Consider the following 15,146-nt stretch of genomic DNA (forward strand, 5'->3'; position numbering starts at 1 on the left):
ACTCAAGAAATTATAAACAAGCTTCTGCCCCGGCCCCCAACAGTAGTCAGTTATTTGCATTAGAAGACATTCCTTACACAAGATGCATAAGTATAAGCTTGCTTTGCTGCCAAAAGTTTCTGTGAAGCAAGATGATGAGATCTGTAACAGAGGTTTTGCAAACCTTGCAGCAGGCCAACCAACATAAGATGTTAAAAGCTAAATATATTGGTTTTCTTCATATCTGTATTTCATGTTAAGTTTATAAGATGCTGTGTATCTGTATATAAATTAAATCATAATCTTACCAGAAACATCTCTGAAGATATTCTATCATTGCCACCAAGCAATATACTATTTTGCCTAAAAAGAAGACACAGACCTAGTTATCATCTTAAATACAACTTCTTAATGGACAGTAAATACTATACATTCCCTTTACATTTTATTCTTACATACCCTAGTCCAGTTTTTTAAAATTCTGGGGAGCAACAGTTACATTGCTTCCCCCCACCCCCTCTTTGTTCTTCACACAGAATTTCAAGCTGGAAATAAAAACAGCTCAGACCTTTATTCGCAAACTGGGAGTCAGTATTTTAAAACTCAATTCAACTCAGACTGACATTTCAATCAGTGCTGAACTCAAACTGCAAATGAACTTAAAAGTTTTCTGGCTAGTCACCAGCATTAATTCTTCAATCATTAAGAGCAATAAAATGTGCCAAAATATTTTAAAGAAAATAACTTTTTCTTCTTCTGTTTCTCTTGCCCAGAGCACAGGGTTGTTCACAAAAAACCCATGATATATATCATATAGGCTTGTACTTATTTTCTCTTCTAAGTGCATAAAGTCCCACGCCTTTTATGTCATCATCATAAAAAGGTATCTCCATCTTATCCTCTCTGTTTTCACATGTGAAAAGCTGTACGTTTAGTTTCACCTCCCTTAAGCTATACTGTGTTGTCACAAATCAGCAGTTTGGTACACTTACTTTTCAAAAATGAAGTTACATATTCTGCCATGGAAGTGACAAAAAAAATACACACCTTTCACTATTATTTTCTCCATGAACATCTGCATCTTTATCACATGGTTTCAATAATACGTCTGCAGTCTGTTGGCAAAAAGTATGTTTAGAAAGATTTAGGAATGGCATTCTCAGCTGAAAACATTTCCGTAATCATCACTGACCACAAAAAACCCTCAGGAACTAAAAGCACAGCTTTTTGTGTGAGAGTAGAAATCATACTTTTTAACCATACAATGTTTTTACACCTAAGTAAGGCCAGTAACCAGGTGTTTTAATCACTAGAAGACAGACAACGACTTTCCATCTTCAGGCAAACCATTTTTATTATTTCTTTTAAATATTAACACCAACAGTTCTACTGCAAATTGTCAGTCATAGCATGAAGTTTGGGATGACTAAAATAACGGCAGTAAGTAAATCCTAGTCTCAAAAATAACTGAGTTAGATGTAGACTTGTGCTCAGCATATATGAAATGAAACAAGTCTGACAGACTTTCTAAAAGGAGCTACTAATCCATGTTACTAAATAAAGCAGCAACAGAACTGAAAGGGGATGAAGAAATGCTGGCATTTCTGTGACACCATCTCACAAAACAAGTTCAGATGAATACATGTCTCCATTTTGTTCACTAAAAGTTGGCGGAGGAAGACCGACTACTTTAAGCATTTATGCCAAAGCCCAGTACTTGATTTCTTCAAAAAGTGTCTTATTTGGGGGAATATAAGAAATTTGAAATAAAAAATATGTAATTTTAAAATAACAGATTACATCTGGTTTCAGACTTCAAGCAGTTCTCACAAATGATCTTTAAAATATCTGAATATAAAATAAAGTTACCTGGAGAGTTCAAATAAACATAACAGTTGCCAGTTTTACACTGCTGACAGTAATATTCGCCCTTATCAGACAAAACTCCATTATTCTGTTTACATTATTTCAGTCCTCAAGTCAAATTCCAATTCAGGGAAACAATTTTTAATTACAGTGCATTTGTCATACTCCAGCAGATAATTTCCACCCTGGAGATGAGCTGTGCAAGTCTTGCATGGTCACACTTATTGCAGTTGTGGAAACAGCTGCTTCTGTTTCCATTTCAGACCCAAAGGAGAGCTCACGTGCACATCTTTTGTTTCCTAAAACCCTACACGCTCCTCTCAAACTCCTTTCGTACAGAAGAATCAGTGTATTTCCCTTTAACATCTCCCCGAAAGATACAACTCTCCAATAACATTTGAAATGGTGTATTAAAAAGAAGGTGGAAACTAACATTGAAAAAACAAAACTTCACCCCAGAATGCCACCTTACCACTGATATCAATGGACAGAAATGTATCAAAAAGCAAAAAAGGCCAAGAATGACATCAGGTACAACAACAAAAGCATACCTATACATGACCATGTGCTCCCAAGCATCATGTTCCCCTTTATATTCTTAGCACGATAATGTACTTGGAACTCTGAAGTGCACATAATTTATAAGAAGTGTAATTCACATTTCTCAGCTGTTCTTTGAAACCACTAAAACTGCATAAAATGCACTGAAAAGCCACCAATTTGCAATTTTTGTTTCTCCATCTACATTTGTATTTTCTGAGTTTTGATTTCTAAAGCCCAGCATGTATTTTAACTAGGAAGTCAGGAGGAAGTAAAGAGTTAGGAGTTAATATGAGAAACTCGCTCTCTATTGCTTTCAAAGGCTTTCATTGTCAAAAGACTGAAAACCTGAAACAAATACTACAAATAAAAGACGACTTACAATAGCCAGTCAGAAAAAGACTTATGGCAGAAATATGGAACTCTACCCTGTACTTTCAGCAGAGTTCTTGCAAACATAGTATTCACCTGAATTGGATAAAATATCATCTAATTGCAACACCACATTTTGTGTATTTTGCACTATAGGATAATAATCTAATAATTATAATGAGATTTGGCACTAATGCCTCAGGAGGAACCTGGACAATTAATGCATTCTTTGAAATTTTAATTTACAAAATGAGATTCTAAAACAATATGCTAGTTTAGCAGGAACAATTGAAAAATTTGGCTTGTTAGGTGAGTCAAAAGAGTGATTTGGGATCCATGAAAGCAAACAGAAGACTAGGAGAAGAATACAACACAATAGCGAAAACCACTACAGCAACATTTTGTTTTAATAAAAACATAGATTCCAGACAAGACTCACAGTTTCACTATGCTAAGGCATCCATTCCTATCTTTTCAAGTTCACAGACCCATTAAATTCTTCTAGTTAATTTAAGTCTATAACAATAGGTTTGCTTATCTAGTTATCTTTCAGGAAACCCTCAGAAAGATTTATGGACTCACAGGCAAGAAGCTAAAAACTATTGTGGATAGTTCTCTACAAATGTATAGCAAATCTCTCTACCCACAGAATTAATCATTTAGATTTATGGCAGTAAAAGTTTTACCAAACAAATAAGGAACTACAGATTTGAATTTTTCATTAGAAGGGCTTTTTTGACAGCTGCATATGCGCTATTTCATACTGAGTGATAGAAACCATATTCTCTAGCATATTACTGTTATACTTGATTTCATTTTTGTCAGCACATATTTTACAGCATTGCTTGATTGCATAAAGATACCCTGAATGAGAGACTGATGTCTGCTCGCTAATAAAAAATGCTGGTACAGTTCAGGCCATCATTACAAATTCAGGCCGTACATACAACAAACCTTCACATTTGATTGTATGTGAAGATCTAATAATTTGCAGCTCAAAGCAAAGCTGAGGCATGTTTGTCATATAGGGCAAACAATTATTTCAACATTTACAGTTGCTACAATACTGTGCTTCCCTTCACACTGTATGCAATACTTGCTTCTTTCAGCAACATGAAGCTGTTCAATTCAAGCATAATATATAAAAGCAAAGCCAAAATTAAATCTATGACACCTGATTATCCTGTGGTTTGTTGTTTACATTTTCAGTTGCTTTCTGAACTTCAACAGCAACTTCAAGTATCATTAACATTGTAGTTTCTGAGCAAAACTGTTTTTTAAAAACACAATTAAGGATTTTATTTTTACTGGCATGTTAGCACACATCCTAGTATGTACTCATGCAGCACTCTAGACAGATTTTTCTGCTTTGGAATACAAATGGTCAATCCTGATACTGTTCAAGATTACAACATTAAGTGTCGAGCCTCTTCGGGGGTCACAAGTCTAATTTTCTTTCATTTTTCTTTTGGTGAACACCTCAAGTGTAAGAATTCTAAGTGACCAGATCAGTACGGAGGGACACGAGCTATCAGCACAGCAGAAGTCAAATATCTAAGTGAGGAGGTCCAAGGAGAAGTAACAGAACCTCTTTCAATTAGAAAGGAGATGAAGATGCGTTGAAAAGAATGGGATATCTATGCCTACCACAGAAGAAACTGGAAATAGTGAGAAGAGGCTGTAATTAGCTAATTACAATACCACACTTTCCTAGCACAAGCATAGCCAAGAGGCTGCAGAGTCTCAAGGTGACTGCTACTTCTACCCTTTCTTGAGACAGTAAAAGGTGTGACCAACTGTGGGCTATGCTACAGTCACAGCTCTAGACCTTCTGCTCCTAAGGAAGCCTTTACTAACACAGATGCTATTCTAACCGGTGCTGTGCTTGCTGATACACTGACTTACCTGAGCAGAAGGAAGGGCTGATACCTGTGAAAGACGAATAGAAAAACATTAGTCAGGGTCCAACCAAGTTGCACCAAAGTACACAAAAATTTCAGTGTGCATGTCTACGAAACATGCACAGCAGAGAAGGCAATTAACTGCACAGAGCAACAGCGTAATGTAAGGCTACATCAGAGCTATTAGGAAAACATGGATCTCTAAAGCACTTTGCTCAAGTCACAGCACTTTATGATTTTCATATACATTCCTCTCACCTGAATGCTTTCTTCTTCCTCAGTTACAGTATCATGTTTCATAGCTCCACTGTCTAAATCAGTGCAAACCAATACTTCGGAGCAATCTCCTGTGTTCTCACTGCTACCAATGTCATTATCTTCAGTAACATCATTCCTAAAGATAAGAACAGAAAGACTTTAGCAACCTGTTATTCCACCTTTAAAAGGAAAAAAAACCACCACGCTACCACGCTTTCCGCCCCCCCCCCCCCCTCCTTGGGTTTTGGTTTTTTTCCCCAACAAAATTCTTCTGACCAGATACTGGTAATAGCTATAATTTCAGTCACCTGTAGGCAAATTTAATTATTTATGTAGTTTATATATACTTCTGAGGTTTCCTACAACAGTACGTGATAGACATATTAAAATTTATTTATTTGATTCATGTATTAAGGGTCAGGCATACATCCCCCACTTACTATGCTGACCTAAGGAATAGAAGTGCCAACAGCCAGAAGCAATGACGTATTGAAACTACCGCAACTAGATGAAGTTGCTGTGGCTACACTCCTTTCAATGTTGAAGCCAGCTAGTTTACAGCTAGTATCACTACGTTCCCCTCCAGCAAGAAGTCCCATTATTTCTAACAACTAATCTTCCTAGAATTCAACTTAAGGCTTGTAACAGATTAAAACTAACTTATACCATATTTATGTTCATATATTCTTTACATGCCACCACCCCTGTTAACACATGATTCTGTAATTCATCACAAGCCTTTGACTTCCTGGCCTTCCTTCTCCTTGCTCACCAAGAATTCCAAACTACTTTTAAAAATGCTCGTCCTCTATCAGATTTACATACACTAAATAGGATGGCTTGGAATTTAACATTTTAACTCTCTTTTCTTAATTCCAGCAATTATTTTGATTGTAAGAAATTTGCACTGGATCACAGCAATTTTTAGTTATTCATGTAACAGCGTATTTGCCCTGTGCATAGTCTGCTGGCAGCACTGCTTTAAAGGACCCAGACAACCTGTTTCAAGAACGTTATCATGTATCCTCTATTACGGTTAATCCACAGTGGAACGATGATCAGAAGCATTTGAAATAGTCACTGTGCCAGAAGAGTATATTGGTTTCAAACCTGCAGTGATGGTACTTTTAGCCTCTGCTTCTGTGAAGTCAGCCAGTCTTTAAAGCACTTATGCTGTAACTGAAGGAATTCAGCTACAACAGGTCTTTCAGGCAATTACCTGCTTACTTATAAATTACTTCAAAGACATTAAATCTCTAACACTAAAACTCAGTTTTAATTCATCATTACCAGCAATGATGATTACTTTTATGACCTCTTGTCACAGATAAGACTTCTAAAAATAGTAAAGATTGAACAATTTAGAAAACAGTATTCGAGTCTCTGAATACTTTGCGTATTTCAAACTCTGAACAACAAAGTAATTTAGGTACTGAAGTCCTACTTAACTACACATTTTTGGAGTTTGGGTATTAATCATGACTATTTATTTTTAATAAAACTCCAAAATGTACCAGCTTCTCAATGCTGCTGTGGCAATCGCTAAACCCATAACATGGCAAGATGTATAATAAAAATAAAAGCCAATCAAATGATGCTGAAACTCCATGCAAATAAACCCACAGTGCTCACTCTATCCATTTTTAGGTGTTTTGTTGACACTGGCAGCCAGAGCAGTAAAAATAGCTATGGTAACGTGGAAAGATAGGGGAAAGAAACTGAAACAGTACCTACAATAGCTTTTATATGATGAAATTGTCATAAGTAACATCAGTGAGACAAGAATGAAAGCACTGGGGTAAATTTAAGTTCTTGTGCTACTTGCACAGAATTCAGCAGTGAAGCAGTTATAGGTCACAACATTTTTAGCTATAAGGTCAATTTAAAATACTTGCTTCAAGGGCTGTTGATTACTGGCAACTGATGGAAGCTGATTTGGTTTAACACATGAGACAAGTTGATGTTAATAGCAAAAGTCATAACTTTTGGTTTGGGTTGAGGTGGGGGACTGGGGGAGTTTGTTTTGGAAGAGTTAAGATACACAATCCTTTGGAACTCATTACAGATACAAAAAAAAAATCTTACTGGTTGTTAGATCCTTCCTCATCCCCGCTGGGATTTTTTGCTTCATTGTTACAGCCCAGTCTGTGTTGCTGTATATGTTTAAGATCATTATCTAAGCTGCTCTGCAGGTCAAAAAGGTGCTGTTCCACAGCTGCTCTAATTGTTCTTTCTAAAATGCTAAAAAGAAAAAAAGACAGAAAAATCTTATTAAGAACGCTCCTTTTGCATTTATCAACTATGCAGAAAGGCAGAGATAACAAACTTTACACATGACAGGAATCTTTGTTAACAAATACTTCAAGGCAAAAAGAGACTAACTTTTCCAGAAAGACAGTGGAAGCTACTGCACCTACTATATTTTATTTCATAACATTTACATCAAGTATTATGAAGTCTATTAACAGTATTTTCAGAGTAATCAACATATTACAATGACTAACTTTTTTTTTAATAACTATACACAAAAACTTATAGAAGTCTAATATATTAATGTGACAGTAAAATCCTGTGTCTGTAACAGGTTAGAGTCAATCCTGGAGCAGGTACCACCACTTCAGCACAGCTCCTGTACGGGGCTGTAATCTTAAAAGGCAAGAGCCAATAAAAAGCAGAGACAATGAGCAAGTGATGAAGGACCTGATGAAGGACACACAGGATATACCCAAAGATAAATCAAGAAGAGAACAGCATTCTTTAAAAACAGACTACTATGTTGAGCACTTCTTAGTCAGCTCATCCAAAATACGCAATTAGGTCTATTAAAAAATCCTCCCTTAAGAATCAAACTATTTTACCCCATTTTTATCTCTGGAATTGTGCACTTATTTTTCCTCCACATTTGTACACGCAATTCCACTGAACTGTACTCAATATTAACAACCAGAAACAGTGCTAAAAACACAGTGTGAATGCTATCATAAAGTCAAACACCTATGATATATCTAAGTATAAAACCAAAGTGGTTTGGAATCTAGATTCTACCATACTGTGCTCTCATGCTTCTGCAGTCAATAACACTGAGACCATTAGGTTTTTCCTGCGTTAGTGTTAAATGCCACAAGTGAAATACTTCACACTAGAATATCTTCATTTGTAACTGTAATCATCAAACCTACTGCATTTCTTTTTCTTGAAAGAAGACATTATCTTCTATGCATGTTCTAGTAACAGCACAATTCAAACATATTTTCATTATACTTACTCTGCAGAGGCTGGCAAGATACTTATCGGAGAGATATGAGCACTGCAATAAAAAAGAAATAAAGTTAATGTAATGCAAAAACTTATCACACTAAATAAAAGTCTTGAAGTCAACAGAAAGCAACTTAGAAAATACTTAAAGACTGCACCTAATGCGGCTAATAAAAGCAGAATAAATAAGAAAACACTTATTTGCTGCCCCTTTATTATTTAGATGAAGAAATCTTAAAGAATGCCATCATAAGACAGAAAGTTGTAGAAGTAGCAATGCAGATTTCTGTCTCTCAAAAGCCAATACTCAGTATATTATGCAGCTATAAGCTCTCAGATGTACGGCCTTTCCCATGGGAAATACTAATCACTTCGTTTCCAAAGACTTCCTGACACCTTGCTTAAGAATGCAGATTTTAACCTTGCTGCCTAAAGCAAATTCCAAATTACTCTGCTTTCCTCCACAGTTGCAATTCACAGAGATTCTTCCCTGCCTGTCAGACTGTTGCATAACTTTATTCTGCAATGTTCAACAGATCCGCAGCACTCTCCAAGGACAGCTACATTTCAAGTGCAAGGCGGGTACCTTCCAGAGGTTTTGAGACACGAGTTAGCCATTTGTAAAGCATTTGGAAACCTCCTAGCACAAGACACTTCAGCCTAGAATGTTAAACTCCTAGGCGGGGTGGAAGGGTGGAAATCAGCCTGCCTAACCCAAGTAAGTTCAAGTTAACTCATGCGTATGTGGTCCCTCTACAATTTTCCATTAATATGATCAAAATTCTGTCATTATAAACAGAATACTTAAATTTTAGACAAAGTGACAGTAAATATGCTAAGAATGAAATAAAAGAAGAAAACTACTGCAAATGGCAATGAGTTGCAAGTTACAGATCTTATTCAGAAAAAAATAAATACTAACTTAATTTCCTCTAGGAGATGGGGAGGAGGTAAACAAACGCTTTTTCTTTCTATTATATATAACTAAGCTCAAAAAGCTGAAAAACAAAGTTTTAGTCTACTCTTTACCTTGCAACAACACTGTTGGCAGCCAAAGTTTATTTTAAATATTATTTTCATGAATGCATAAACTCAACTCTCCACTCCACTGGAGAACTGAACAGGTACTACCTCTGCGAGATAGTTTTGACTGATATTAGCCTTGCTTGCACTAAAAAATGTAGACGGTCTCTCCGCTTACCCAAGAAGAGTTTTAATACAGCAAGGAATATCTTTGTTAGACCCTATCAAGTTTATCAGTAGTTCCACCACCAGAGAGGTAAGATAAGTAGACCACCTCAAGCAGTCTTTCTATTTTTTCTTCCTTCAAGTCGATGAAGCACAAGCAAGAAAGGACTTTTAATTAAACACTAGCTGATAAGGAAAGCAGTTAAAGTATTTATTTAAAAATAATTATGCCCTTTCACCTTACAACTTGTACTGGGCCAATGGCAAAGTGCACTGTATTTAAACACCACCGTGTAACAACTGAACAAAACAGGTGCTCACAGGAGTTCTTAATTTCTTCTTTTTTTTGTTTTTAAACAGAAACTTGATTTTGAATCAAGTTTATTTGTGTGTCTGTTTGCATAGGCAAAAAAAACAAAGCAGATCTATTTCAAATGCTTTGACAGAACAGGCAGCTCTAAACTACTATTTCAAAATAGACTGCCACATAGCTTTGGAAAATTAAAACACCTGATGTCGAAGCCAGATCTTGTAGCCACTAATTTCAAAGCTGCTGGATCAAACAACTGACTGTGAACACACGGGCATTTAGGTTTTTTTCTTTCAAACAAATAAATGGTAACTTAAAATATTTACATTTCATTGGTATTTCTGTGCACAGAAGTTCAGCATAGCCCTACTACTTGTACAAAGTAAGTTTTCTGATAAACACATTTTGTTTTGTCAATACTTGAAATAAAAAAAATGAAGACGAAGCTGTAAGTTCAGCTTCATGAACAAGATAAAAGAGAGGAGGAGCATGAGCACGAATCTCAGCAAAAAAGCCAGTAAGATTTCAAAACACTAAAAATGTAGTTTTAAGTACCCGATCTCAGTATTTTCAGAAGGTTCTACAAAAGCTGCATTAAAAAAGGTATGCTTAAGTTCTGAAAGTACTGATACATAATTGTATACACTGAAATCAATTTACTGTTAAAACACAGTCACTCTTGGGACAAATTGGGAAGAAAAAAAAAAAGGCAATCAGAGCACAGAACACTGCAACACTCTAGTTGTAAAAGAGAGCAAAAAAAATTCAGTCAAGGGCACAAGTACAAATACTATTTATAGGAAACTGTGATGACCTGGAATCCTTTTATTCTACCACTTGAGACAATAAGGAACTGTGTCAAGAATGGGGAGAATCAAACTCATCTCCAAAGAATCCATAAGATTTCAGACATGATTTACAAGAAAATTTTCCGTCTTATTGCATAACCTTCAGCCCCCAGCGTAGGATCGTTCACCAGTGCTTTTATTAAACACCTTTAGATGCATTAGAGGTACTCAGTAAAAGATATGCATAAATCAGCAGTATTGCAAAGCCTGAAGAATCTTCTTACTACGTGAAGAATATCTTACATCTTCAACTAATCACTTTAGCAATTAAGCACTTTTTGAAAGAAATGTGTCAATCGCTCTTAGCTGAAAATACATTACAACTTCTGAACCGATGTACCACAGTTCAAGGATACTTTTTAAAAGCTGTAATTTATACTGCTACAACAGAACCTGAATGCAGCATGACACAGCAAGACACAGAAAGGTAAACATCTTTTGTTTCATAATGCTAACCCACTCCCAAGAATCCCTTTTGCACTGTCTCCCTATCCATAAAAAGTCCCAGTAAAAACATACCTTGAGATATGATAAAAATACATTAACTAGAGATAAAACATTTCAAAATTTTTCTCGGTAATTTACTAACTGTACACAGATCCTTATTTCTCATTAAAGAAAATCAGTTGTGACATTACTTCCTTTCACAATATCTCCAAAATACATTTAATCTCACATATTTTTAAAGTTAAAAAAAAAGTCTTATTTGCAATCATGTCAAAGCAACATTTTCCTTTCATATACTTACCTGTGCAGCAGAACTTTACAGGCCATTCTGATTATTTTTGCTATCCCAAATGAGCACTTCATGTAAAAATGCTTCATTTGAAAAACAGCAAAGCGTGATGTTGGCTGCTGGTTATGCATACTGCTTGCTGGGATTCAACGGCTGCTTGTCAAACAGTACTTCTGGAGTGCTGCACTAAACCCTGCAGTCTAAATAGAAATAGACTGCAACATGAGGTCACTCCTGACAATAAGCTGCCCAATCAACACTTGAAAGCTTTCCTAACATGTTGTTCACAGATTTTCTAGGATGGAAGTAAGGACAAGTATTTGGATGTTAAAGAGAGCACTAAACTAAATCAGTAATATATTTTCTAGCAATTCAGACAGTTGTTGTATTTGGTTAGCCTTACTACATACGCATTTTGCCTCACTTTGTTGCTGTTAATATTATTGCCTCTCTCTCATTGATCAGAGCTAACTAAAACAAAAAAGGGTTAACAAAAATATCACATAAGCAGTGAGGAGCTCGCCCTTGTCATTGCATTTAATATAGATAAAGCAAACTGTTTACAGAACTTACTACTTGTCATATCTCATATTTTTACACACATAATTTTGAAAAGCCCAAAGAACGTATCAAGAGTTTTTATATTAGGCTTTTGACTGACAATATTTGAGATGAACTGCAAAAAGTAAAGCAAATACTGCTTGGCAAAGCACAGTGCTGAAAAATTTGGAATAATGACAGAGAAGGATTCTAAAGTGATTATTTCAACAGCACGTCTTAAAAGTCAGCTGCAATGCTGAGTTAGTAATTCTTTTCTCCAAAAGTCGGAACAGCAAAACCCAAAGAGCCATGGTGAAAAGACTTTTGATAAGGGAGAATACGATGTTTCCTTTACATACACAATATCAACTTGTGTGCAACAAATGCTCCCTGATTGGGTAACGGGCTGAAAGATCACTCAACAGGTTTATTTTAAATACCATTTTCAAGCAGTCACTAAATCAAACTGCATTAATGATTATCCACATTCTCACCAGATCGTTCTCACGCTCAAAGTCAAATTAACACCACGCAGTGCATGAAGGTCATATGTTTCAGAAATAACAAGCAGAAAGAGTAAAGAAAAAAAAGCAAGCAAAATTATGAGCAAGTTATAGTCCAAATAACTAGAAGGAAGGTCATATACCCCATTGTATGACTCAAGATAACCAATCTTTAACACGCGGAACGTGCAACCCCAGCATTCTTTTCCTTCTCTCCACGAAGAGACCAAAAATATACAGATATTAGGTTCCCAAAAATCTGATAACAGCAAAGAGGCAACGAAACTACAGGTTAAGGAACTGCAAGAATCATGTTTAAAATCCACTTCCCCTCCTTCTTCCTTTATAAGGAAGGGGGGCCCTGTGTCAAGACAAACATCCCAATAAACCTGCATTAACATTTGCTTTTTTTATTTTTTTTTTTTTACTTCAAGAAACTAAAACCAAAAAAAATGCCATTAAATGCATACTATGAAAGCCTTTAAGTTTGGAAAAATATTTGCAGTATTTACAGTGGTTAAAAGTTTCATAAAGCATACTTTGTAATTCTCTAATTTTTTTTTTTTTAATGTTTCCTGCAGTTGTTCTGGTTTTACAGTCAAAATTCTTTCTTCTTCTACAGGATTCCTCCTTATCCTTCCCCACAAATCACGTAAAATGCCAACCATAATTAATGCCTATTAATTTTTAATTAACCCTAAACTGAGTAAAAACGTTTTTCTCTTCAGGCTATAAAATTTAAACTCTCAGACATGTTTAGGTTGTCACTACTGCTGCGCTTACACATTCCACAAGCAGCTAAATACCTGTGTATAGTTAAATTGCTTTAAAACTTTAATTGGAAGAAGGAGCACTTTTGTAGAAATTCCAATTGCAGCAACTTTTTTTTTTTTTAATTTAACTCCAACTAAACAGCTCTATTGCTGACAAGGATAATTAACTATTAAAATATAATTTAAATTACAAAACACAATTATGTTTCTCTCATTATTTTATATTTTACAAATTCTTGCAATGAAGTAGAAGGAAGTGTGCAGCCACGCAGCTGAACAGATTTCAACCTGAAACCCACATTCTTGAGACTACTCAGTCTTAGGCAGTAAACTTACTTGTGATTTTCCCTGCATTTCTTCTGCTTTTAGTCACATTCTTATTACAGATCCTTCCTCACCCGTCCCTACAAGTTCTTACATGCAATGCCTATACCTAACACCTGCTGTAGAGCTGTGTAAACTGTAATACAAGAAAAGCAGCCTTAAAAATTAAAACTTGTGTACTACAAGCAAGTAAAACAAACCCGTATATTACAAGCAAGTGCAAATAAGCTCTCAAATAGAAGTACCATTTCAAGTTAATACATCTTCTTTACGAGAACTGGTCTTAATTAAAAGCTGACTGCCACTCCAATACTCCTGCCTGTGTTACACTCTGCAACTTCCAAACTTGCTCACAGCTCTCTACCAGCAGAGCCTATCCAAACAGATCCCTCTGCACAGTCTGGCTCTCAGACAGGGAACACAGGTCCCTCCAGCTTCAGCAGCCGTTGTACCTGTTTGGACAGTGCGAGACCTTGGCTTTCTATGCATTTTTCTAATAACGGTTTTCTAAAATGCAGTTAACAAGTTAAACCTCAACTTGTGCATAGGTGCCAGTCATGTCACTCCTACATTTATATGACAAAGAAACATCAGCCTCCGAGACAAATTTAGTTGGCAGAGTTTAACTGAAGAAGGATCTTCATGTGTTTTACTAATATATTAGCAAGTCAACTTTCACAAAACAGGGTATCCAGAGCCTTCGTTTTAACTCAAATTAAGGACAAGTTTTTTTGCAAGCAACCCATTCTATGAAGTCTCACATATAACCCTACAGAATGCCATCTTTAAAGTCCTCAAGATTTCCTCTGCACTGCTCCTACTAAAGGCCTTTCTAGAACGTCTAAATTCCAACCTAAAAATCCTTAATGGTCAATATTATCCCACTTGCTCTCCACTATCCTTTTGGTCATACATAGTTGTTCTTCGTCCCTGGTGTTTTCTCTCTCTAGCATATTTTTAGGAGGCAATTACATCTACAGTCTTCATTACAACGGTTTATAAAATATATTCCAGTGTACTCTGGTGAAATAAGAATGTACTTCCCTCATTTAACACCTGACCAAACTGGGCATAAAAAAAAACCTGGACAAACAAATTCTCACAGGTTTAGAAAAGAATTAGGGTCAGGTAAGGTAAGGACACATCTCTGCTCACTAGCACGTGACAAGAAATAGTCCTAGGATTTCCCACTGAAAGGGAGTGGTGGGTGGAAAGATGGTACAGAATGGGTTTATATCTACCAATATTCAGATTCTTTTTATATTTCTGCTACAAAATTTACTGTTTAAATACCACTTTACAGTTTCACTAAAGTATGCCCTTTTTCCCCTTCCTCTGCATAAATCACCATAGTTAATCCAATCTGAGTTCTACAGGCATTTCTCCTCTGAATTTGGGAACAGTTATTTTATTCCATATTTTACTACTACAAGAACTGCACCTACTTCTAAAGCTTCAGTTTGTTGACACCGCCACTTATCTCAAAAGCCTGACATCATCTCTCTCTCAGACAGAACAGACTATACTCCAAACTTTAAATCCAAACTCCAAGGTAGAAACAAGTTACCTTGTTGATGCTGTAACGCTCCTGGAATCCGAGAGACTCCCTGTCATATCTAGATGCACCACAGCTGGCCTTTCAACAGGTTTCTCTGTGCCATCTTCTGGAAGTTCTTCAGACTGCTCAAGCTTTACATCTTCCTCCTCTTCCAAGAGATCATTTATCTAATAAAAAGATTAATCACAGTTAATG

The 15,146-nt window shown here is 36.0% G+C and overlaps 1 protein-coding gene across 3 annotated transcripts in view; it reads right to left on the reverse strand.

The window, feature by feature from the left end:
• Positions 1-15,146, reverse strand: part of FAM13B (family with sequence similarity 13 member B) — a 51,496-nt gene that overhangs the window by 15,853 nt on the left and 20,497 nt on the right. For all 3 annotated transcript variants that reach the window (XM_059825164.1, XM_059825165.1, XM_059825163.1), the window contains exons 7-13: positions 14,961-15,118; positions 8,182-8,223; positions 7,002-7,157; positions 4,917-5,052; positions 4,663-4,686; positions 1,027-1,094; positions 288-342 (exon numbers count right to left, since the gene is read on the reverse strand). In XM_059825164.1, coding sequence (XP_059681147.1) covers positions 288-342; positions 1,027-1,094; positions 4,663-4,686; positions 4,917-5,052; positions 7,002-7,157; positions 8,182-8,223; positions 14,961-15,118 — 639 coding nt within the window. The remainder of the gene's footprint in view (positions 1-287; positions 343-1,026; positions 1,095-4,662; positions 4,687-4,916; positions 5,053-7,001; positions 7,158-8,181; positions 8,224-14,960; positions 15,119-15,146) is intronic.

This window comes from Gavia stellata, chromosome 16 (genome assembly GCF_030936135.1).
Source record: "Gavia stellata isolate bGavSte3 chromosome 16, bGavSte3.hap2, whole genome shotgun sequence".
Classification (NCBI taxonomy): Eukaryota; Metazoa; Chordata; class Aves; order Gaviiformes; family Gaviidae; genus Gavia; species Gavia stellata.